Consider the following 25,205-nt stretch of genomic DNA (forward strand, 5'->3'; position numbering starts at 1 on the left):
CATATAAAAAGTTATTTACCAAATTATGTTATTACTAAAAAAAAACTCAGTATGTATATACAAGAAGTAACATAAGAACAGTGACGTAAGTATATTTATGGTCTATGATCTACCATGTACAGATTCCAAAAACACTTTAACCATCATTAAATAACTTTACTTCACACAAAGATTATTTTATAACCTCGAGGCCAAGTCTTTCATAAAACACTGTTCATGCTTACCTCTGCCACATTAGTATGCTCATCTATTGAGACAAATATCTTATAAAGTAGAGTTTCAAAATAATCACCTTGCACCCGATTCATTACAAAACCTTCAAGAGGAGGAACTAAAACAAAATAGACTTAGTTTAGTGATACAATTTTATAAAATAAGAAAGCATAATTCAAATATCTACTCAAAAAGAAAAACCTCTACCTTAGAGATTGAATTCAGCTTTTGATTTTATCCACTCCACAGCAAGTTTTCTAAAACCCCCAAAGTTAAGGACATTTACAACCCAGTCTACACAGAGGACTCTGACAGTAGAGCACAAATCCTACAAAGAGTTAATTTAATTTAATCCCATGGAACTCTCAGATTACTGAGGCAAAGGAAGTGCTGGAGGACACGAACTTGGTAGAAAGGCAGGGGCACTGGGGCTGCTTCCGCATGGGGAAGGCTGCAATGGGTGTGTTGTAATGCCTGAGAGACAGCAGGGGTGACTAGGCTAAGGCAGAAAAGCAAAAGACTGAGAGACTATACAAAGACTGCACTGGCTGCCTTTCTCCCACCATCCCCGCTCCATGCTGAGAAGAGAAGAAATTCACCTGCACGACGGCCACTTTTACCAGCAATCACTAATTCATTCTTTGGGGCTTTCTTTCTATACCCTCTTCAGTGGCCTCAGTATTAAGAAGGGCAAGACCTTCTTCATCACAGGAGGCAGCCTAGCAGGTGCTGTTCACCTGAAAGTGGATTCATACTCATTTCTCTCCATCTCGTTGGTCCAGAAACTCTAATCCAATTTACTAGAGCACTCTGCCCAGCTGATAATAAAGAGGCACTATGCTTTCCTTTACCCTTCTCCACTGTGCACGTTTCCCTTGAAAATATCCTGGGAAGGAAGAGTATTTAGGCCATCAAAGGACTTGGGGGTCCTGTGTCTCCTGGACCTAATAGCATCTATTGCACCCAAAACCTAAATTATTCCTAACAAAGAGAAGTTACGACAAAACTTAAGTGGTCAAAACGAAGACATTGCAAAAAATCACAATGACAGATTATTCACTTTCTAGATCTGGCTCATGCCACTTTTTTTTTTTTTTTTTTTTTAATGTTTATTTTTGAGAGAGACAGAGGCAGAGCTTGAGCAGGGGAGGGGCAGAGAGAGAGAGGGGGACACAGAATCCAAAGTAGGCCCCAGGCCTCTGAGCTGTCAGCACAGAGCCCAACTCGGGGCTTGAACTCACCGACCATGAGATCATGACCCGAGCCGAAGTCGGATGCCCAACCGACTAAGCCACCCAGGAGCCCCTCAGGTGATTTTCTAATTTAGTGTTACCTATAGTTCTAGTCATCCAAGTACTTTTAAGGATCAATGGTTTCTCTTTTGAAATATTTTAGAAACCCCCTATTTGATATCCTTAACTCTTTTCCTACACTATCAGCTGTGTGGATAATAGCAAACATTTACTGAGCACATACTAAGTGCCAGATGACTTCCAGGTACTTGACACACACAATTTCATCTAATCCTCTTAACCTCATGAGTTGTCTAATACTATACCTCTGTATTTCAGAGACGAAGAAACCAAGACACTTAAGAGGTTACAAACACACAATTTACATCTAGGTAAAGAGATACTGAATAGTCTCCAATACAAAGTTAAAAAAAAGTATGAATTACAACACACCATCTGCGTAAAACAAAGACCATACAAAAAAGGATATATGCATACATGCCTATGTGCTTAGCATACTTTTGGAAAGATAAACAAGAAATTTAAGAGAGCCACTGAGAGTGGCCACTGAGAGAGAAACTGTGTAGCCAGGCACAGGGGTCAGAAGCAGATGTTTTTATAATCTTTTATAAATTCAGAATATTATATCATAATATTGCCTACTCAAAAATATATTGAAAAAAATCAAGCTAACATACACAGAGAACAAACTGGTGGCTGCCAGAAATGAGAGGTGGAGGATGGGCAAACTGGGTAAAAGGAATAAGAAGGTTCAAAGTTCCAATTATAAAATAAGTAAGTCATGGAGATGTAACGTACAGCACAGCAACTATAGTTAACAATGCCACAGTGCATATCTCAAAGTTGCTAAAAGCGTAGATCTTAAAAGTTCTCACCACAAGAAAAAAGATTTCTGCTTTTATGTGTGGTGATGGATGTTAACCAGACTCATGATGATCATTTCACAATATATATAACTATCAACATTACAATTTACATCTGAAACTAACACAGTGTGTATGTCAATTATATCTCAATAAAGAAATAACAAAAATTTTAAACATGTTAATAAAAATTAATAAGTATAAAGAAAAATACCTGAGAATAGCCTAGAAAGTTTAAAAATAAAAAACTCACAAGGAAGGCCTGGCCGTAACTAATATATTTTTAAAAAATTTTTTTTAAGTGTATTATTTTTGAGAGAGATAGAGACCGTGCAAGTAGGTGAGGGGCAGAGACAGAGGGAGAGAAAGAGAATCCCAAGCAGGCTCCACATTGTCAGCGCAGAGTCTGATGCAGGGATTGAACTCACGAACCGTAAGATCATGACCTGAGCCGAAACGAAGAGTCAGATGCTTAACCGACCAAGCCACTCAGGTGCCCCTGGCAATAACTAACATTAAAGATTATTTTGAGTCACTGTAATCAAAACAATATGGTATAAAAATAAAAACAAATCCGTGAAGACAAAAGACTATCTGAACTAGCTCCAGTGGAGAGGGGAATTCAATGTATGACAAAAGTTATTACATTTCCACCCCGTGGTAATGGGTTACTGAATAAACAGTCCTGGAATCCCAAATGCTATTGGTTTTCCAAATAGAAAAAAACCAAGTTGGACCCTTATTTCACATCAAATACAAAAATAAGCTCCAACTACAGGTCTGAATTTGTATGACAAAAGTTTTTAAGAATTTTTAGACTATTTACATATATATGCGCATATATGTGTACATATATACACATACACACACATATACATACACATATATCTTAAAAGTACTCTATTCAAGCATAACAGAAATCTAGAATCTATAAGCAAAAGGGAAGACATAAGTTGAACAAGTATACAGTTTGATGAATGATGGACTAAACATATTTTAACAATAGACCCTTTAGGGGCACCTGAGTCGCTCAGTCAGTTAAGCGAACAACTTTGGCTCAGGTCATGACCTCGCGGTTTGTGAGTTGAAGCCCTGCATTGGGCTCTGTGCTGACAGCTCAGAGCGTGGAGTCAGCTTCAGTCAGATTCTGTGTCTCCCCCTCTCTCTGTCCCCCCACCCCCCCTTTTCAAAAATAAACATTAAAAAAATTTAAAAAACCATAGACCCTTTAGTGACTATTCAAAGTATTTGTCTCCCCCAATTTATTTGTTCCACCAACCACAGTGCTTGTTTTCTTGAAACACAGCTGAAATGCTTTCTCTGAAATCAACTGCAGGCATCTTTTGTGCTGAATTTGATGGCTTCCATGTTGTCAAACTGCTTTTCATAGGTTATTACAATTTGCTGAACATTCCATGTTCCACAGTGATAAGGAAGGTAAATTCAGCAGTAATAAGAGCCTGAGTCTGTCCGCACCAGCAAACATTGCTAGACAGTAGGTAAAGCATGGCAGAACCCATCACTGTAATGGAGTAGCCATCCACTTGGCCCTTCTCTGACTACATCTTTTAAATGCACTTAGTGCTAACGTGAGTCAATATTCAAACTATCAGTCAACAGGACTGAAATGAACTAATCAAAAACCTATCTTTTCAGGGGATTCTCAAATGAGTCAATATCAGTTGATCGATGACAGTAAAGACTAGAGTAATGCCTTCATATTTTCCCATAGTGACAGGAAACCACTACCAGCCCTGTCCTCCAGAAATCTCTTCCTCGTCAAAACCTTACAAATTGTAAAACTAGTATTTCATTTGCTATAGCATCAATTATATAAACAAGAATTGGTATCTCATTCCTTTTTGATTTTCTTTCCAAATTTAAAGAATTCATGTATGTACGTGGTTCAAAATCCATTTATTAAAGAATCGCAAACACATGGTAACACAGATAAAGGTCAGGATACAATACAGCATGATAACCTGTAAAGATTCAACACTGACATGAGGGAGTATTTCTGCAATAAGCCCCTACCATCACTCAAAGTCATTCCCTGGAAATTCTTGACATTTATATTTGATTACACAAATATTAAGTATCTTAGTATGGTAAAAGATACCAACAAATAAGAACGATAGCTCAGGGGCGCCTAGGTGGCTCAGTCGGTTAAGCCTCCAACTCTGGATTTCGGCTCAGGTCACGATCTCACAGGTTTGTGAGTTCTGGCCCCACATCAGGCTCTGTGCTGACAGTGAGGAGCCTGCTTGGGATTCTCTCTCTCTGCCCCTCCTGTGTTCCCTCTCTCTCAAAATAGATAAATAAACTTAAAAAAAAAAAAAAAAAAGAACCATAGCTCAAAGATATGCTGGGAAACATAAAAACATACCTGTAACACACAACCTAAATTTGTTAAAAATTCTAACCTATAGGAAAAAAGCTTCACTGTGTTCAAGGATGTTAAGCACATCACTACTACAGGAAAAAAAAAAAAAAAGAAAGAAAGAAAGAAAAAGAAAAATTATAAGCAACCTAAATAACCAGCAATAGGAGGATGTTCTAATAAACTGATACATCCATACGGAAATACACAAGGGCCTTAATATTGGTTTAACTTAGGGAATGGATGAAGGATGAAGGGAGGAGTAGATAAAGACAAAAAAGATGACTTCAACATGACAAAATAAGACAGGTATGTGGAGTTAAAATAATAGCTATGATAGGACTGAACATCTGTAAAAACAGTTATGCACTGAACAAAGACTAAAAGGACATAAACTTACGAAAACATTAACCTGATTTAGGATGTGAGAAATTTATTTCAGACTTCCATTATTTTAACATAGCATGTACAATAACGTGAAGATAAAAAATAAGGAATTTAAATAAAACCACCACAATGTGTTACAACATAACAAAAGAGAAATGTCTTTCTTTGAAAGATTCTAACATCATAGATCCTAGATTATGTGTCTAATTCATTAGGGTGATACATGCAATGTGCAGCACCTAGTAACCATTCAAAAAACCCTGGAAAGTGTTAGCATATACTTACCTGCTATACAACTGTCATCAGATATTGGTACATCCAGATAAATAAATCCTTTGTTATATAAGCCTACAGAAGCAAAAGTAGCTGTTTTAGATGGAATACTAAACAACAGTAAATTTTAAAAGAAACCAAAATTGATTCCTGATTTTCTGCAAAGATTCTTACAACTGAGTACTAGGTAAAGGAGAAAAAAAATAAACAGAAGAGGAAAAGAATTAAAGTTTTCAAATCTGTTTCCTTCACATGCTCAGAACTACAAAATTAAAAACATTTTTTTACTTACGATTCATTTGTATAAATTTGCAGTGTATGTGAATAAAAGATTGATAAAAATTGCTATTGATTGTTGATGGTTTAAAATTCGTTTTTATGTTGACAAAAGACCACTTCTACTAACCACTTACTATGTACTACATTGTAATCTAGTGATCCAGACAGCTGAGGGCCTGCATCGATGATCTTATCAATAGCACATTTCTCAGGCAAAGTGCATATCTAAGAAAAACAAAATAATTTCAATTAAATTCTGTCCAAATTAATTTGTAAGTCTCTTGAAATCTCTTCATGTTTAAGTCAAGGATTATCATGATATTATATATGATTATATATTATCTATTATGTATGCTTGTAAATATTAGGTGCCATTAGCTAATGTACTACATATTTTCTCTTATTGCTCTGGAATTCAGAAGAAAAACCTACGCACACAGCTGTCGATTAAGGTGCCAGAATGTGCCACCAACAGAATCAAGGACAAATTATAAGTACCAATATTTGCTGATAAGTAGTGTTACCTAATAAATACCAATATTTAATCATCTTCTTTGAATGGGAATCAGATCCATTTGCTGATTCTGAATCTCTCAGATCACAAGTTTATTCAAATTCCACACGGCTATTATCAGCACAGGAAGTACATCACTATAGCTCTGTTCTCACACTGAAGCAAAATTTCTAAGCCTTCTGCTCACTGGATTTAATCTGTCCTCTGAAGTAAAATAAAATGTAAACTGAAAAAAAAGTCCACCTGCTCACTTCCATTTCTTCAACCACAGAGAGACATAACCTAGTCTCTAGGCCCTCTGGTCCACGGCCCTGCCCCTTTACCTCTAACTTAGCATCTCTTCTACCATGCGTAAGGCTTACCTCCAATGCGGTCTGACCACCGGGAATATCACTTCCCTTGATCTTGACACTATCCCCCATCAAAGCACCTACCTCGTCAGCACAGCACTTCAGCAGAGTGATTAAGAGCACAATTTCCATAGCAAACTGCCTGAGTTAAAATCCTGGACGTTCGCTACCACTGTGACTTGAGCCGTTACCTTACTTCTCCGTGCTCACTTTCTTCCTATGTGAAATGGAGTACGAATAATACACCACTCTGGGGTGTTGTAGGAATCACATGAGACACTATAAAAGTGCTTGCAGGAGGGCCTGGTGGAGCCGGCACACAGCAAGTGCTCAAGAAGTGTTGGCCGGTGTCATGGCAGCATCACTTCACTTCACATGAAACTTCTAGTTAAAGTCCCCAGATTACTGTACATGGACCAAGTCAAGTCTTCCTCATTATTAAAGAGTGTCTTTCAAACCCACCCATATGCTACTCTACTACAGTCATTTAACTTTGAACTTAAGTTTAATTTTCTCAGGAAAACCAAACGGTGTTACTTCTCAGAAAAATTATACAGAACTACGATGAAGAATTACAATTTAAAAAATAAAAGTCATGTTTAACTTCTAAAGGGACCTACCTTTATGTCATCTTCTGTGATATACCCAGCCTGCACCACCCACCAAGCCTCTATGGCAATTTCCACCGGCTTCACTGGCAAAAGATCACGAGCTGTTTTCCTTCTGAAAAATTTCTGCAACGGTACAAACATTTAAGAATTTGCAGTCACCCTGAAATCACTACTTTCTTTTTTATTGATCACAGTGTAAGACTGTTTCCAACAGGCTAAATACCTTTTTAAATTCCCATGTTTTAAAATCTGAAGTACTCTAGATGTACTCAATAGAAAAAGTCATTCTTAAATTATTTCAAAGTAAATTACTTCAAAACACAAATCATTAAGTCTCGATCTAAATCCAGAAATTCAAAGGAAATCTAGGAGGTGAAAACAAATTTGAAAAATGTGTACTCATTTCAACCATTAAGTGAACCCTGGGAGTGGAATCAGCAGGTAAAAAGACCAGCAGAGCAAAATTGATTTTTAAGAATAAATGTTTTATTCCTTAAATGTTTTAAAATTCAGTTATTGCATAAGCATAACCTAGAGAATACCGAAGAGGTGTTTTTGGTATTATTTCTATATTATGCATATTTTACTTGATCGAAGAAATTCAATTCATTATTTTTACCACTTAAAACAATTAATGAGACTGTATGATAAGGAGGAAGAAATGAGAAAGGAAGGAAAACAAGTAACTCACCTTTGATGACCGACACTGATTCATCAGATCAATGTACTGGTTTCTTCCTATGCCAAGGAGCCTTAGACCTGAAAGAAAGCCTTTCCTTTAAAAACATGTAATGCATCTTAAAATGCCAGGACACTCAGGTCTTTTAGGAAAAAACCCCTTGGCTTTTGTTCACCTTTTGGCCACTGATTGATAATCAATATCAAATTAAAAGGAATTCTCAAATGAAATATAAAAGAAAAGCCAAACTGGGAAAGATGAACTCAAGCTGACACTTGTGACAATGTCACATGGGCCAGTTTTTACAGAGCAGAAGCCCTCCCGACTTCAGGAAGTCAGGACATCCTTCTCAGCAAAAGTTTCTTCCTACACAACAGAACTGTGTCACATGTCAGATACACACTTCCTTAAAATGGGCATAACACAGCAGGTTGTATCAGTAACAACTGTGTGTCAATGCTGCAAAACCACTGTGCACAAATCTTCTTCCCTCATTCGGCACACAACACTGCCCAAGCATCAGAAAGAATTTCACTTTCTAGAAATACAGAGATTAGTCTCATTTTTCTCCTTCTACCACTCCAAAATATTCCTCGTAGACATTTAGACTACATCTTACACTTGACTGGTATAAAACTGATAAAACTCCTATCAACAGTGGTGCCTGCTGTTCCCATGTTTCAAGTGTTTTAGGTTACAAACACACATGATGATACGGACTATAGCATGCACACAGAAAGACAGACTCTGATCATTACCTTCAGCATAATTAAATACTTACAGTCAGCAGCAGTAAAATTGGGCAACGAATCATAACTTTTCTCACTGTTCATAATGTCCTTTCAAAAAAAAACAATTAAAAATCCTAAATGCAAAATATCCTTTGATAAAAATTTGTATAAACATGTATTACTACAGCCAAACAGAATAATAATTAATTATTGGCACGAAGCCCTGAGATTAGAGTTTGCAACCTAAAACACGCATGCCACATTGTGCTACTATGTGGTTCGAACCTAGTAACTGAAGATCGGACTTTCAGGTCTGGCTTCTCACAGCACTCTCTATGAACCCCAAACATTTGCCCTGTAACCTCTGCCCTCTGGAAGCTGTGCCAGGAATACTGCATTTAGAGCTCTGGGCTCCAGCCTCTCCACACCTCACACCCAACCCTAGAGGCGTACCCCGAAACAAGGGGCATGATGGTTCACAGCTCCATCAATATGCATCTGAGACAAGTGCTACCAACCAAGATTTTAACCACTTAGTCATCTCTGCTCCTATGAGACCCAACCAGAAGCAGAGTTAAACGCAGTATTCAGCTTTTTTCAACTCCCATCTGTTTCTCCAATAACAAACCAACTGTTTACTGTGGAGATAGGGCCCATTTTCAGCCCAGCAGCTATACCCCATGGTGTAAGAACAGAAACCAGAGAGCAACAAGCACGTGGATGTAACCGAAAGCGGGTAACTGAGGAAAAACCTCCATTTTCTCTCCTAAACCTTGTGGTCAATACCAGCAAAATAATAAAGAGACAGCCATAACGACGCTACTTACTGATTAGCTACCGCCTTCATTATGCTGCCTTGGTTCTAGTGAAAAGGAACTGACAGAAACCTGGGCTGTCAGGCCTCAATATTTCTCTAATATTTCCTTCCGAATGGGGACGCGGGAGACACAGGACAGCATAAGTGCCCGTGAAGAAGGGGCTCAGGGAGAAAAGCAAAGGGACATCTTGCAAAGGAAGCCACATTGGAAAGGAACCTCACTGTTACTCGTAGGTTCCCAACTCCTTTAGTTCTAGGCTTCTCTCTGCTCTGGAAGCAGTGAGTGGGGCCCAAAACAGCAGCACTCACATAAAATTAAGTAGCGAATGAATACTACATAAACATTGCCAATCTTTACATACAGCTCACTTAAAAACAGTATATAACTGGTATTTAAAAACCTGCTTTTGGAGAAAGGCTAACATCTAAAAGTTAATAATAAAGGAAAGAAATTAGAGGCCGGAACTAGAAACATATTTCTGTTTCTGACACATGTATTACATCATTAATTCTTTCTGTAGTCAGTGAAGAGTTAAACGCATGGTTTTTCTGAGCAGGTGGTCAGTTCCATCACCTGCATTTTCGACCTTCATCATGTGTTAAAAGCAGTGTTTTATAGAGACGCTGCTAACATAAATCATTAATGCTACTATAGCACAAAGGGTCAACAAATGCCTTCAAGAACCCAGAAGAGAAACACATACTCTTCCACCGTGAACACCTGGAACTTCCAGCAGCTGCTTAGATGAGTGTGGTGCAAGCGGTTAACTAGTTACGAACACTCCCCTCTCTGCTGTAAACTCAAGAATGATGGCCAACGTGGCTGAGATGTGCAGAGCCGGTCACTGTCCGCAGAGTCCCTGACAAGTAGCCCGTGATGGCCCATGTACACTGCCAACTCACCTCCATGATCCCAGTATAATATGAAAAGGGTGTTATCCTCAGGCCCTTTACCATAATATCTGACAGATGGTAAGGGTACAGCATGAGATGATCGCGACTGTACTTGAGGAGCTCCTCATAGTATTTGCGCTCATCTTTCTTGACATGTTTAACTGGGGAAAGAGAAATTATCCAGTTTTTGTCAGGTGTCTTACACTTACATATAATTACAAATGCAATAGGAACTACTTCATAAACCAACCTTAATAAAAAATAAAAGCACAGTAGTTAGAAGAGAGCAAACGAAACACTCCAAGTTGGAACAAAGAAACAATTAGGCCACAAGAAGCCCCCTTCAGAGTACACAAGCAAAGTCTGTAACAGGACAGAGAAGCAGAGAACTAATTCTTACCAGAGCAGAAAGCACAGAAAGTAATCATGGAATGTCCCCTCTGAAAGATGTAAAACGCAACCTGTAATTCATCAAATTCCTTACTCTGTGACTTTACAAGAGAACCAAATTGAATGGTAATTTTCAATGAAGTCTATTTCAAAAAGTTATTGGATAGTTTGTTTCTAAAATGTAAAAAACACCTCCCGCTTTCACAAAATGCATTTAAATAAAAAGATTCTCTCTGAAATACTGTGTTTAATATGAGAGTAACACATGGAGGGGAAGACCAGCAGGGGAATAGACCAGACTAATCAAAGTCATCTGACAAATAAAAAGCAAACAGTTAAAAAGAAAGTTAAAGAAAACAAAACAAAAACAAAAACATGGAACCAACTATGCTTAAAATTTGTTTCAATAATTACAGAAAGAGTTTTCATTAAACTCATGTGTGGAAAATTTATGGGAAAAAACCCACAATACTCAAAATCAAAATCTATTAAGAACTAATGTACTTCCCTTCTGGCTTATAGTCTCACCTAAAGTGAAAAAACTACCATCTGAATTGAAATTAATGTTGTAAAGGTAAAATGAATCTATAAATTATGCTCTAAAAAATAATTTTAATCAGAACTCAAAAGAAAAATCTACTTGCTACTACAAATTATTGGTGAGATGGGTCAGTACAGAGCTTCTTAATTTTTTTTTTAATGTTTGTTTATTTTTGAGAGGGGGGGAAGAGAGAGAGAGAGACAGAGACAGAGACAGAGACAGAGTGCGAGCAGGGGAGGGGCAGAGAGAGAAGAAGACACAGAATCTGAAGCAGGCTCCAGGCTCTGAGCTGTCAGCACAGAGCCCCATGTGGGGCTTGAACCCACAAACCGCAAAATCGTGACCTGAGCCGAAGATGGCACCCCAGTACAGAGCTTCTTAGAGTCTGTACATGGAATACTTTCAGTACTGTGAAACATGTACTGAAAAGACAGGATGGGGCACCTGGGTGGCTCAGTTGGTTGAGCACCCAACTTCGGCTCAGGTCATGATCTCCCAGTTCATGAGTTTGAGCCCCGCATATGGCTCTCTGTCAGGGCGGAGCCCACTTCGGGTTCTCTGTCCCCCCCATTTCTGTCCCTCCCCCATTCATGCGTGCTTTCTCCCTCTCTCTTTCAAAAATAAGTAAACATTTTTAAAAAAATTTTTTTAAAGGTAGGATTAATGAAAACGGTAAATCAGCAATAGTCGTTTCCACCTCAGTATAAAAATGTCTCTACTTACCTAAGTTATTTCTGTATCGTAACTGATTGCGGATACTGTACAGAACAACCTGCTTTTCATATTCTCTCTGTGAATTTCCAAGACTCTAAAAAAAATAAAATAAAAAATTCAAAGTTTTAAAAATAGCCTCTGAACTAAACAACAGTACTTTTTCCTCATACAATTTCAAAACCACTCCCTCTAATTTTATCCTCATACCTCTAATTTCCAGAACTGAATACAGAATATTTTCTTAAATGTTATTATACTAATTTTCATGCTATGACATTAGAGCAAAAATTCAATGTGTTTATTATTTTTAGCCTGCCTTCCTTAAAGGACTTACTGAAATTACCTAAAGTGCTTATCAAATAAAAGAGCAGTCTGAGAGCATATAACTTCATTAACAAAAAACTAAGTTCTATTTACAAAGACTTCGTTCCTGATTGTTCCTAATTCGTGTGTTGAATAGACAGATGGATAAATGGACGGATGGCTTCATGCACCTACATTTTTCTAAAATGTAAGACTGTCAACAAAAGACCTTGTCTGCTAATTGTTTATAGCTGATGGCTATAATTATCAAAAATTAACATTTCTGGAGAATGTACATTTCAAATGTACCTCTAAATGATAAGATAACTTCTTAAAAACATCATCTTCTTATGGCCTCATTGAAAAATATTTAGGGGCGCCTGGGTGGCTCAGTCTGTTGAATGTCCAACTCAACTTCAGCTCGGGTCATGTCTTGGGGTTTGTGAGACTGAGCCCCATGTTGGGCTCTATGCTGACAGCGTGGAACCTGCTTGGGATTTTCTCTCTTCCTCTCTTTCTGCCTCTACCTACCCCCACTTGCATGCACGTGTGTGTGTGTGTGTGTGTGTGTGTGTGTGTCTGAAAATAAACATTAGAAAAAATCCAGACAATTTCAGAATTTTGATGTTTTTTAAAGAGCAAAAAACTTTCCCACTGTGCTTTAGTGTTTTAAGCTCAAAGATAGATTCTCATGAAAGCAAAGCATAAGTGTGTCTGATTACAGTCAACATTATATTCAATGTGCGACCATAAACTTAATTTAATATATGACTGCTATCCCCCTTCTAATTACTGGGTATGATCTTCCCAACACGCTGTAAAATAAAATTAGACATCACAGGAGACTAATGGCAAAAAGATCAGAAGATTCAGTTATTATACTTCCTACTCACAGGTTTGAAAGCTGAGGTAAACGTCCACACACACACACACACACACACACACACACGCACACACGCTTTCACCAAAGGCCATCTTACAAGACAGATAAAACTCATATTTAAATAAACCAGCACCTAACTGGACCCACTGGTGGGATGTATTTTAAGAAAAAGGTGATGTGAGAAAACTAACATCTCTCTTCCTTCATCTAAATTAATTAGTTTATCACAGGCTAAACCGTGACTCATTTTACTGCCTGAATATATGTGCTTAAATTGTTTCATTCTTCTTTAAAGTTACAAATGGTTAGTAACAAAGTTTATTATGGAGAAACCGCTCCACATCCTCCACCCAGCACCAAAGCCAGGATCAGTAATTAAGACATTGAGGGGAGTTAAACACTGGGCTTGCTGTGAAATTTGTAAACGGTCTCCTCCAGCTTCGCTGCCACATAAGTCTCCTTCTCAAGGAACACAAAACACACACACAGAGCACCACTTTGCTAGAATCTCAGCAACCTCAACATGAGGTTTTGCGCTTCTGTTTTAAAATAAATCTCTTCATTTATCATGACTTACAAGCATTTTCTCCCTTTCTAACTTCATCCCTGGTAACTCGAGAACAAAGAGTGTAATCACGCCGCGCAAAATGGAAGGGTCTGTTATTTCTAAGCTAGTTAGAGAATACAGTGTTTAAATGCCTAAGCCTCTGTGCCAGGCATTCAAAGTAATGACTGGTCCTGATCAATCAATACATATCTGTACCCACAGATATCTAAAAACTACATTAAAAGTTGATTTTATTCTTCACTACCCATATACATAAAATATAATTGCTTTGTTCACAAAGATTCTTTGGCTTCCCTCCCACTCCTACCCCAAATTTCCCACCATTCGCATACTAAAACACTGTTACCACTACAGGAGGCAAACTAAAAGAAAGGTCATTTTACTCTGAGTTGCGCTGACCCTGCAGAAATACTGACCAGATCTGACAAATGAAGCTGAGCTGCATATAATGGGAACTATAACAGATGAAAGACTGACATAGGTACTGGTTATAAAATACCCACTGTGCACCAGATTATGCTAAAAGCATAAGGAATTTTTTTCTACGGACTTTTCTCCTACAAACGCCAATCACACACACACACCCCCAAAAATACACCAAATCTTTAACATCTCTCACATGACCTTTCTCACATGACACAGAACCTCATCATAAGACTTCCCTTAAAACACCTATAAATTGTTTTTGAATCATGAATACAAAATACTGATAAACTACAGAAATATCCTGAAATAATGGCCTTATCTATAACTTTTTAATGTACTTTTTAAGTTTTTGTATAGCCATATCACATAAAAACATTTCATCCCACCCATATAAAAATTAATGGCTTTACACACATTTTTTAAAAATCTGAAATCACCTTCTGGCTTGACATACCTTTTTTTAAAAAATCTGAAATCACCTTCCCCCAGTTTTCAGAAGTGGGAAATGAAGTCACTTCCAAATTAAACTCATCAAAGCTTACTGGAAATGCTATCAAACTACTTAGTATTATAATGGCAAAAAACAAATTCTTTCCATACAAGGACTACTTCCCACTTTGAAAGTGACTGAGCTTTAGCTCCTTGAAAAGAAATCTCAGACTGATACCATCACTCATTCACTCCAAAAATGTTTACTAAAAGCCAACCACATGATAGGTGCTCAAAATGCAAAAGCAAAAAACAAGTAATGTATGCAGCAAATGCAACACAGTGGGGTCAATGCTGTGGGTGAGAAACACAGCGCTGTGGAGAATCAACTGCTCCACATGTAGAAAGTCAGGGAAACCCCCTGGAGAGTTCTGACATTCAAGAAGCTACAAGTAATCTCTAGGAGGAGACAGGTAGTGCAGGACTGAGTTGGCATTTAGAAATCTCGCTCCGGTGTAATGTGAGGAATGAATGGGAGAGAGTCCCATCCTGCGGACAAGAGACCGAGTAGAAAGGTTGATGTAGTAATCAAAGGCCGAGCTTGACCTAGGCCAACAGTGGCATGGCTACATGAAGTCCAAGGAAGCAACTTGTACAGATGGGATTTCCAACACCTTCTATAAGCGGAAGCTCCTTCTAAGCTAAAATGGCTACTCTTTTTTAAGTGATCTTACCAAAACTAATTTTAATTTAATGTCACATCTGTACCTAATTATAACTCTGATCTGTGATTATTTTTAATAGTCATGACTAAGTATTAGATATGCTTTTGCCAATACAAATTTGGATCAATTATTCATGCTGAACATAATCGAATCATCCATCTTTCTTCCATTATGCTACATTTATTTCTGTGAAAAGAAGAGTAGAGAAAAGATGGAAACAAAGAAAAAGATTGTTGGTTCCTCCAGTTGTCTCTGGATACACCACAAAACCCTAAAGAACAAAAGTACCAAAGCCCTCATTCAAGCTTAACAAGAGAAATTTACTCAAGTTTAGAGCTTTGTTCTTTCAAGTCAAGATAAATGCCACATGGGCAGCCACTGACAACCAAGAATTCCTTCTCTTTCTACCTTCTAGTTTTTTTGGGTATCTCACAGTGAAAGCACTTTCCCTGCCATATGACGCATCACCAGAACCTTAAACTATTCATTTCTTAGAACTAAGCCCCCAAGCTGAGGGAAAAAGCAAATAATCCTTATACCATCACCACCACCACCCGAAACTCCGATTATAACTCTCCAGCACCAATGGAAACCAGAATTTCACTCTCAACCAAGTGGAAAGGGAGGAAACCTGAAGGTCAATCTATGGTCTATGGTCTGAGAAACAGTGCGTTATAGGCAGCATGTATCACTACCTTCCTAAGATTCAACACCACCTGCTGTATTAGGCTCTGATTCATTTATTTGTTTACGGTCTTTCTTTACTAAAATGTAAGATCCATGAAAACAGGGTCTCCGTCTTGTTGACTGGTGCAAATGAACCACCAGCACCTACAAGAAGGCACAGTGTGCAGGTGTTCAATTACTATCTGTTGAGCGCTGAACAGAAATGACACTCAAGCAGTTGAGAGTTAACCCTCAGAAAAAAACCTCCTGTCAGTCTCTTGTTGCAACATCTCTAATAAACCTATCTTGCCTAGAGGATAAAGTCCCACAAAACCAAGTACAAAAGCCCCTTCAAAATCTGGCCCTGCCTGCTTTTCCAGACTCATCTGCTACAACCTCCACGCACTCACAAAATCCCACCTCCAAACACCAATATACCCACAACTCCACCTCCCGTGATACTAAGTTGCTAGCTACTCTCAGAACACGCTCTTTCACTCTTGCGAGCCTCGTAAAACAACTTTCCCACTTCCCGGAAAATCTTATTTCCTCTTATCTCTCATTCGTCCTCTAAGGCCCAATTTCAATGCCTCCACCACACAGCCTCCAGACACTCCCTGGACAATTTCTTACTCCCTCCTCTGTGTACCCACATATACTATAATACAAATACGTATGAGCTGCTATCATCCTGTAACGTACTTATTTAACGTTCGTCTATTCCCCACCATCCTAAAGTTCTGGAGGTCGAGAACCGTATTAAGCAGATTTCGCAAGCGCCTAGCCCAGTGCCTAGTTTAAAGGAGGCTGCGGGCAAAGGTGCCAGGCGAGTCCATCCCTTTTAGCAACGGCCCCATCCTGCCCCTGTGGCCCCAGAGCCGTCCCTCCCTAACCCTTGACCTGCAGGTCGATTTCCCCGAGACCGGGGCGGGGGAAGGGCGGGATTCGGCCTCGAGGAGCAGCGCCGGCCCCGCGGGCACCGCCAGCAGGTGACGGCAGGGCGGGGCCCAGGTCCCAGGTTCCGGCCGTACCTGCCTCACGTTGGCCGGCAACTTGCTCCAGGGGTAGTTGTGCCGGATGTGGAACTCCACGTCTATATTCATGATGCCGGGAGCCCGGGCCGGCAGCGGCGACCGCAGCTGGAACGACAACTCCCGCCTGCCCGCCCTCGGCCTGTCGGGGAGCCCGCGGGAGGCCTCGCGCCTCACACTGCGGAGAGCCGGGGCTGCCCCATGGCCAGGGCTCCCGACAGCTCCGCGCTGCCGGGCCACGGGGCACAGGAGCAGCGGTGACCCGCGCCAGGAGCGCCTCGGCAGCTCCAAGTTTCTTCCTAGTTTCGGCCCGCCGGAAATGGCTTTGGACTTGCGTCACTTCCGCCCACTGGCGCGAGGCCGGAGGGGCGGGGCGCCGAGACCTCCTGCCCCGCCCCCTGCCCTCTGTGGGGCGGGGCAAGAAGGTGGTCAGGAAAAAGTAAGGGGTAACCGCCCCCTACCCACGTGCTTGGCTCAGGCTGTCAGTCTCCGGATGAATTGAGATACATTCCTGGGTCTGCATTGCCATTGGATGTCTTCATTTCCCCAGTGTGTGAACCCAGGTAGCTCCCGTTTCAGGCACAGGGGTAAGCTGTCTGAGAATGATGGGCTTGGGGAGGGAGTCATAGCTGGCTTCAAATAATGAAAGAGCGGTGAGCTCCTCCCCACCCCATTGCCAACACTGAGGAATCTCTTCAATCAATGAATGGTGTTGGGAAAACTGGACCACTAGTTTACATCATACACAAAAACAAATTCAACGTTGATTAAAGACTGCTAGACGCGAAACCATAAGACATGGGCAGTAAGGTTTTTGACATCAGTCTTAGCAGTATTTTTTTTGTACCAGTCTCTTCAGGCAAGGGCAGGAGAAGCTAAAATAAACTAATGGGATTACATCAAACTAAAAGCTTCTGCACAGCAAAGGAAACCATCAACAAAACTAAAAGGCAGCCTACTGAATGGGAGGAAATATTTGCAAATCATACATCCAATAAAGGGTTAATGTCCAAAATATATAAAGAACTTATACAACTTCATATTTTTTTAAAAAATCTGATTAAAAAATGGGCAGAGGGCTTGAATAGACGTTTTTCCAAAGAAGACATACACATGGCCAACACGCACATGAAAAAAGGCCCAGTACCACTAATCATCAGGGAAATACAAATCAAAACCACAATGAGATATCAATGCACATCTATCAGATTGGCTTTTATCAAAAAGACAATAACAAGTGTTAGTGAGGATGTGGAGGAAAAGGAGCCCTAGCTTGTGGGAATGTAAATTGTTGCGGCCACAGTGGAAAACAATATGGAGGTTCCTCAAAGAATTAAAAACGGAACTACCGTGCAATCCAGCAATTTCGGGGTATTTATCTGAAGAAAATAACAGCACTAATTCAAAGAGATACATACATCCCAATGTTCACTGCAGCATTATTTACAACAGCCCACATATGGAATATTACTCAGCCATAAAAAGAAGGAAATCTTGCCATTTGTGACAACATGGATGGAGTTAGAGGGTACTATAATTACCTAATAATAAGTTAGAGAAAGACAAATGCCATATGATTTCACTTGTATGTGAAATCTAAAAACAAAACAAATGAACAAATAAGACAAAACAGAATCAGACTCATAGGTCCAGGTAACTGTTGGTTACCAGAAGGAGGAAGTTGGTGGGGGCAGGCAAATTAGATGAAGGAGATTAAGAGTTAGAAACTTACAGTCAGAAAATAAGTAAATCAGGGATATAATGTACAGCATATGGAATATTGTCAACAATATCGTAATAACTTTGTATTGTGACAATGGTAACTAGATTTATTATCATTTTGTAATGTATAAAAATATTGAATCACTATGTTGTACCCCTGAAATTCATAAGCTATTGTATGTCAATTATGCTTCAATAGAAAACATTTAATCTAATTATAATTGCATTAAAACTTCTTAACTTTCTATTCTTACAGCCCACAACCATTGTTAGAAACATGGAAACATGCAAAATAAAGAGAGAGAGAGAGAGAGAGAGAGAGAGAGAGAAATTACCTATTCTTAAAGTCTTCTAAAATGTCCAGATTTCTTCATGTGCACATTATTGGGAACTCCTCATGGGTACGACAAGTAATGCTAAACATAAATCCCCATATTCTTTAATTATAAAAATTAAATTATAACATAGCACATGTAATCAATATATTTAAATGCTATAAACTTTAGTTAAGTCTTCTGAGAAATTTGATCTCTTGCAATCAGTGGGAAAATATTTTAAGAAAGCAAGAGTTCAGAAATACAACATTTATTTTGAAACAAACCCAGATCTCTTCCCTATTTGAAAATACAAATGTGAAAAATCCCACAGAATCAGACCCCCTTCTCCCACCAGTCAGTGAAGCTGAGGACAGGTAATCTGGCTCAGAGGGAACATGGACTCTCCTATGGACCACATTCCTGACTCTTTCCTACCACCTCTGTCATGGAGACTATCAGTTGTGAAAATATCCCACTTGCACTGTATTTATTTTGGAGTGGAGAAATATTTCTGTATTATTATGTGTTGAAAGTTTCAAAGACAAGAAAAACACTGAAAGGCTCAGCTGTCCATCCTCTCTTGCATTTTACACTTTAGAACCATGAAGACATTTGCCATTGCCTAAATATGCCAAATACGATAACCCCTCTCTTGTGTGCTTCCCCCTACTTTATTTACATTGAAAACTTCTCATCCTGACACTGTGAACAGAGTACTAAAGAATCAAGAGGCAAGCTTGGAGAAGCAGGAAGGGGCAAGAAAAATGTGGGACCATTTTTCTCTACGTTAGGGAGTTTCTAGGATTTTCCTCTGCAAATGTTGGACAGCAACTGAGAGTTACAAGTCTGTGTTAGAGAGAGGCAGAGTCATAGAGCCTGTGAACGATTTATATTCTATATTTATCTATAATATCGGAAATGACACATTTCTGCCATCTGAAGTCAGTCTGCGTTTAGAACATGTCTGGTGTGGAAATGAACATTCCACACAATTAAAACGCTGAACTATTGTAATAGTTAAAGTGCCCACTAGGGGCTGATCTCACACAACATTTCTATACCTAAAACCTGCAAATTCTTCACTTCCTTTTTTATTGACTTTTATCCAAACCAATCTCTCAGGCCTGAAAGTCCTTTAAGTTTTTCATTTACTGGAGCTTTTCTCCCATATCTGAAAGCGCCAAATGTTGTCAGTTCTTCCTTGGAAATTGATGCAGTGAGGACTGTGGGGCAGTGGTCCAACTGAGGTTTGCACAATCTCAAGGGCACCCCTGAGCCTCAAGTTTTCTGCTTCTTGGTAGGCCAGGGAGACAAGAAAATCCATCAGCTACAAAGCATGGTTTATCCTTAATTGAAAGTATTTTCATGGTATCCATGATGAGGAGTAAAATTACATTTTGAGTGAATGGGATTTGTGAATTCTACCATTGGTATTAAATTATTTTCTTTCTTTCTTTATTTATTTATCATCTATCTATTTTTGAGAGAAAGCACAAGCGCTTGTAAGCTTGGGGAGGAGGGGGGGCAGTCAGAGAAAGAGGGAGAAAGAGAATCCCAAGCAGGCTCCACACTGTCAGTGCAGAGCCCAATGCAGGCGCAAACTCACAAACTGTGAGATCATGAGCCGAAATCAAGAGTCTGAGGTTTGACTGAGCCACCCAGATGCCCCTCAACTGTATCTTTTTAAAAAGGTAGCACTTGGGGCGCCTGGGTGGCGCAGTCGGTTAAGCGTCCGACGTCAGCCAGGTCACGATCTCGAGGTCCGGGAGTTCGAGCCCCGCGTCAGGCTCTGGGCTGATGGCTCAGAGCCTGGAGCCTGTTTCCGATTCTGTGTCTCCCTCTCTCTCTGCCCCTCCCCCGTTCATGCTCTGTCTCTCTCTCTCTGTCCCAGAAATAAATAAACGTTGAAAAAAAAATTATAAAAAAAAATAAAAAAGTAGCACTCGCTGGAAAAATAAAGAGGTCAAAGGGAGGAAGTTATGAAAGCCTATGAAAGTGAGAAGCCATCTGGAGAGCTCTTCTCATTTTTTGTCCCCTTTACTTCATCAAATAAGTTCATTTACGTATGTGGGTAAGATATGGAATGAAAGTTTTTAATGCCAGATTTTGTGTTTTTTCAATGAAGGGAAGGGAGTAGTCTTAGGAGCATGAGAATGACCTGAGAAGTGTTTAAAATTACCAATGTCTGGGCCTCACACCAGATCAATCCTATCAGAATTCCTCAGTTGGAGCCCAAATGATTCAACGTACAGCAAAGGTTGGTAACCACTTATCAGGGCTTTTCGGGCTTCAGATAATCAATAAGCAATTTGCTGAATTTACAAAATGAGGAGATGAACAAAGATGGCATCTAACGCGCATTCTAACTCTACAACACAATAATTCCGTGACCAGCCAAAATAATTTACTTTGCATCTGCAAAAAAATTCTCCCAGTCTGCCCCAGGCTTTTTTGTAAACAAATACACACAAGCATCTGTTCCACATTCATATAGACTAAGGACATAATTTCTCTTGATGATGTTGGGAGAGCCCTGAGAGAAATAAAGAATTACACACTCTTGGACTAATGGAAATTATCTGAGTTTGTGTTACACCTGGGCCCATCTCAGATAGTTTTAGTTTATTTGGGTGTGTTGTCACAGTGGCTTAGAACTTGGCTGAAATGAAGTATTTTTTGTTTCCTTTTACATTATGTCATCCAAATTTTATACGTTTAGCAACATGTAATCTCTTGACTGTCTAACAATAAATAAGAGTTTATGTACTCGTGTAGACTGTGATCAGGGATTAAATTCACATATAGTGGAACTGCTTCATGACCCCTATTAGTGAGATTTGAGTGAGAGATAGATACCTTCTTGGGTACATCTACAACTGATCCCAGAACAATGTAAATCGTCTATTTCTTGGCCCAGGTCTTTGTAAACATTTGTTCTCTTACTTTGCAAAAATGTGGAATTCTCTTTTCTTTTAGAATTTGTGAAGATATAGTTAAATGTGGTTAGTGACATGTCTTCTTAGACTTGGTATAGATTTAATGCATAGTGATTTTCTTTTTCTTTCTTTCTCTCTTTTTTTTTTTTTTAATAGGAAGCCAACTGAACCATGTACCCAGCAAAGGGTAAAAGGTAGGCCCAAGAAAGCAAACGTCAGGGAAAAAAATCAATTAAAAGGCCAACATCATCCATTTGCCTTTGAGAAGATAAGGATTACTACAAAGAAAGGGAAAGAGAAAGTCAAGGTTCACCATTGGAAATAAAAAGTAGGATTTTTGAGTGAGCAAGACAGTAGTAGTCTTGGAAGCTAGGCTTGGTTGAGAAAGGTTTTTTAAATTATTTTAGTTCCCACTGGCATATCTTGAGGAAAAACAGAAGGGGAAGATTAAATCTTCAAGGTAGAGTATTTCCGGAATAGTCACCCCCACCCCCTCCCCCTCCCACCCCAGGGAGATGACTGGACTTAAACAGAAAGAGGTTGATTTAAGAGCATCTTAATTAGTAGGTTTAAGGCCCCACTCCCCACCCCTAACACTACCCAGTGGGGTGAGGATGTGAAGATAGTAAAATCCATCTTCAAAAATAAAACAGCTACATTTTCGTTGTCTGTAAAGCCACATGTGAACATTTTCACCTCCCAAACACCTGCCAGCTTTAATCTGAGCCGTGATTTACTTTCTGCACATGGAGGATAAGAAGGAGCAAGGCTGAGCTGGAGGGACCGTCCCTCACTATCTGCCTTCCAAGATAGTATCAGTAGCCACATATTAGGATCCCAGGTAGTAAACAACAGCAGGGTTTGTCAAGAGGGGAAGCATGGCAGGTTCCATGGGCCACTGAGAAAGTGGGATGGCTAAGAAGGCCCAAACTGTGACTTACCAAGGGCCTGTATCTAAGGGAACTATGAGAGTCCTTTGAGGGATTAAGTTCCTGTGGCAGACAGGTTGTCTAGGCAGACAACCCTGACCGGGGCTAAAAGAGTACAGAGGGCAAGATTGCTTCATGGATTCGATCAATGAAATTAACATGAAAGACTGCAATTAATTCCCGAGTGTGAAAGAAACACAGAGCAAACAACAATTGGGACTAAAGAAAATCCCAGAGGAAAATCTCTCACTCTGTACATCAGGGAGAAAGATGGGAAGATTCTCCGCCTGGATCTCACCACCCTCCTGATTCTTGCAGCCCAACAACAGAAATAGAGTTAGTAATTGATTTTTGTCCCACTGCCAAATATTGATTTCCGATTCTGGAGAAATATTAATTTAACAAAAGGATACATTCTTTCAAGAAAAATTTGCCAAGTGCTTTCTATGTGCGAAGAACTATGGTAACTATTTGGGAATAGAGATGAATAAAGCATGATCCTCTCCCTTAAGTGATTTACAGTTTTGTAGGGTTGAGAATCCAGGTTCTTAATTTGATGAAACCAAAGTAGAATACAATGATGAGTATAAGACAATAAAGGGTCTAGTGGAAGAAAGTGGCTCTTCTGATTAAGGATTCTGGAGGCAATCACAGAGGAGGTAGTGTTTTTGCCTGAAGAGATCCTAAGGGATTGGAGGGGAAGGTGTTTGGGCTGGCAAGAAATGGTATGGAAGATGCCATGGAGGCCAGAACACGCTAAAATAAAAAGGATTGAGTGATGCTCTTGTTAGACCCTGGTGACCAGAAAACCTCACTTGAGGGAAGAGCTGTCTTTCTTTAGCTCTTCAGTGTTTTATGCTATATTAATATATCACGATCGTAATATTGATCTTTGTATTGAAAATACTAATAAACAAAAAAACCACAAAAACTCAATAAATAAATAAGTAAAATACTAATAAACAAATGGACCTAGTTTATAATCTGTCCTATTTTTACAGAAAACTCCCCCTCAAAGAATTTCTAACACCCAGTCAAAGAAAGAAATGTTTAAAGAGATTGAGATCACTTGTAGTTTCCTGCCAAGGATAATGCCACTGGATTCTAGAAAAATAAGAAGCTGGCTGTTCATTTTGTAAGTAAAACACATAGGTTTATCGCATACGGCATTAAAAGGATGATAACTGGTACAAGCTGGTACTGCATATTTCTGATATGAGAAGGTAGACACACCTGCAAATAACAAATAATGACATGATATCGTGCAACAACACCCAGGAGAACATACCAGAACTGCTTAGTCACCTCATTTCATCCTATAGGTATTATCTCCTCACTGGGATACCTCAGAATTCTCAAGACCAGAAGTTCTCAACCAGGGGGCAATTTTTGCCCCCAGGGAAGATCTGGCAATTTCTGGTTGTCACAACTGGAGAAGATGCTACTGACATTTGGTGGGTAGAATGCTGGAATGCTTTCCTAAAATCCATAGGTGAGCCCCTCCCCCATACACACACAGAAAGAATTATCTGGCCCAAAATGTCAATAATGTCAACATTGAGAACTGTCCCCTAGACTACAAACCACTTGGAACAAAAACGAGTACTCTAGGGGCACCTGGGTGGCAACGTTTTTTTTGTGTTCCACATAAGATCATCTCGTGTGCTCCACTGGGAGACGTTCCATTCTTCGAGAGCCAACCCCTCTCTAGCAGACTTTTATCATTCATTTGACTGTTGAATGTGTAAACATTACGGATCTTACTTGGAGGCAGAGCCCGCCTCCCATCAGAGGAGCTATAAATGCCAAATATTCTCCTTCTCAGCTGCCTTTGCAGCTAAGGTGTGAGCATGAGACTTCAGCTTCAACATTCAGACGTGCTCCTGTCTGGGCCTGAATCAGCAGCTGGTGACCAAAAGAAGAAGGCATGGGGTCCATGGGCTCAGTCTCAACAACATGAGCTCTCATGGCTCCAGGTGCATCCAGCCCTGGGAGGTTAAGGTGGCAGAAATATTCTCACTACTTCAAGTGACCCAGTAGCAAGTGAATGCCCAGAATTGCAGACTTAAATGCTAGAAGAACTTCAAGACGAATGTGGAAGAGAAACGTGAGCCCAGTCAGGGGGTAGTGAGGACCCTGTCAGCCTGAACATCTGCACTTCACCTAACGAAGGCACCTGCTGATCAGATCCATGCGGGGATACAAACCCTGTGCTATCTGGTCTGATTTTTCAAGGGAAACAGGAATTTAGAGTTTTGTGTGAATCTGATGGGCAACCCATTCAAATTAGACAATAACCCAGGGTGTGGGCAATACTGATGGGGACATGCCTATCAGTCAGCTTCATTTGTCAGGCCACCGTATGCAAACTCCAGGGTATT

The 25,205-nt window shown here is 39.7% G+C and overlaps 1 protein-coding gene across 1 annotated transcript in view; it reads right to left on the reverse strand.

Moving 5' to 3' along the window:
- FAM91A1 (family with sequence similarity 91 member A1) overlaps window positions 1–17,251 on the reverse strand; it is a 44,072-nt gene extending 26,821 nt beyond the window's left edge. Inside the window, exons 1-9 of the mRNA XM_027063948.2 lie at window positions 16,921–17,251; window positions 11,899–11,983; window positions 10,254–10,405; window positions 8,584–8,641; window positions 7,815–7,882; window positions 7,133–7,246; window positions 5,783–5,873; window positions 5,382–5,444; window positions 225–331 (exon numbers count right to left, since the gene is read on the reverse strand). Coding sequence (XP_026919749.1) covers window positions 225–331; window positions 5,382–5,444; window positions 5,783–5,873; window positions 7,133–7,246; window positions 7,815–7,882; window positions 8,584–8,641; window positions 10,254–10,405; window positions 11,899–11,983; window positions 16,921–16,992 — 810 coding nt within the window. The 5' untranslated portion in view covers window positions 16,993–17,251. The remainder of the gene's footprint in view (window positions 1–224; window positions 332–5,381; window positions 5,445–5,782; window positions 5,874–7,132; window positions 7,247–7,814; window positions 7,883–8,583; window positions 8,642–10,253; window positions 10,406–11,898; window positions 11,984–16,920) is intronic.
- Between the last annotated feature and the right edge of the window lie 7,954 nt (window positions 17,252–25,205).

The sequence above is a fragment of the Acinonyx jubatus genome, chromosome F2 (genome assembly GCF_027475565.1).
Source record: "Acinonyx jubatus isolate Ajub_Pintada_27869175 chromosome F2, VMU_Ajub_asm_v1.0, whole genome shotgun sequence".
Taxonomy (NCBI): Eukaryota; Metazoa; Chordata; class Mammalia; order Carnivora; family Felidae; genus Acinonyx; species Acinonyx jubatus.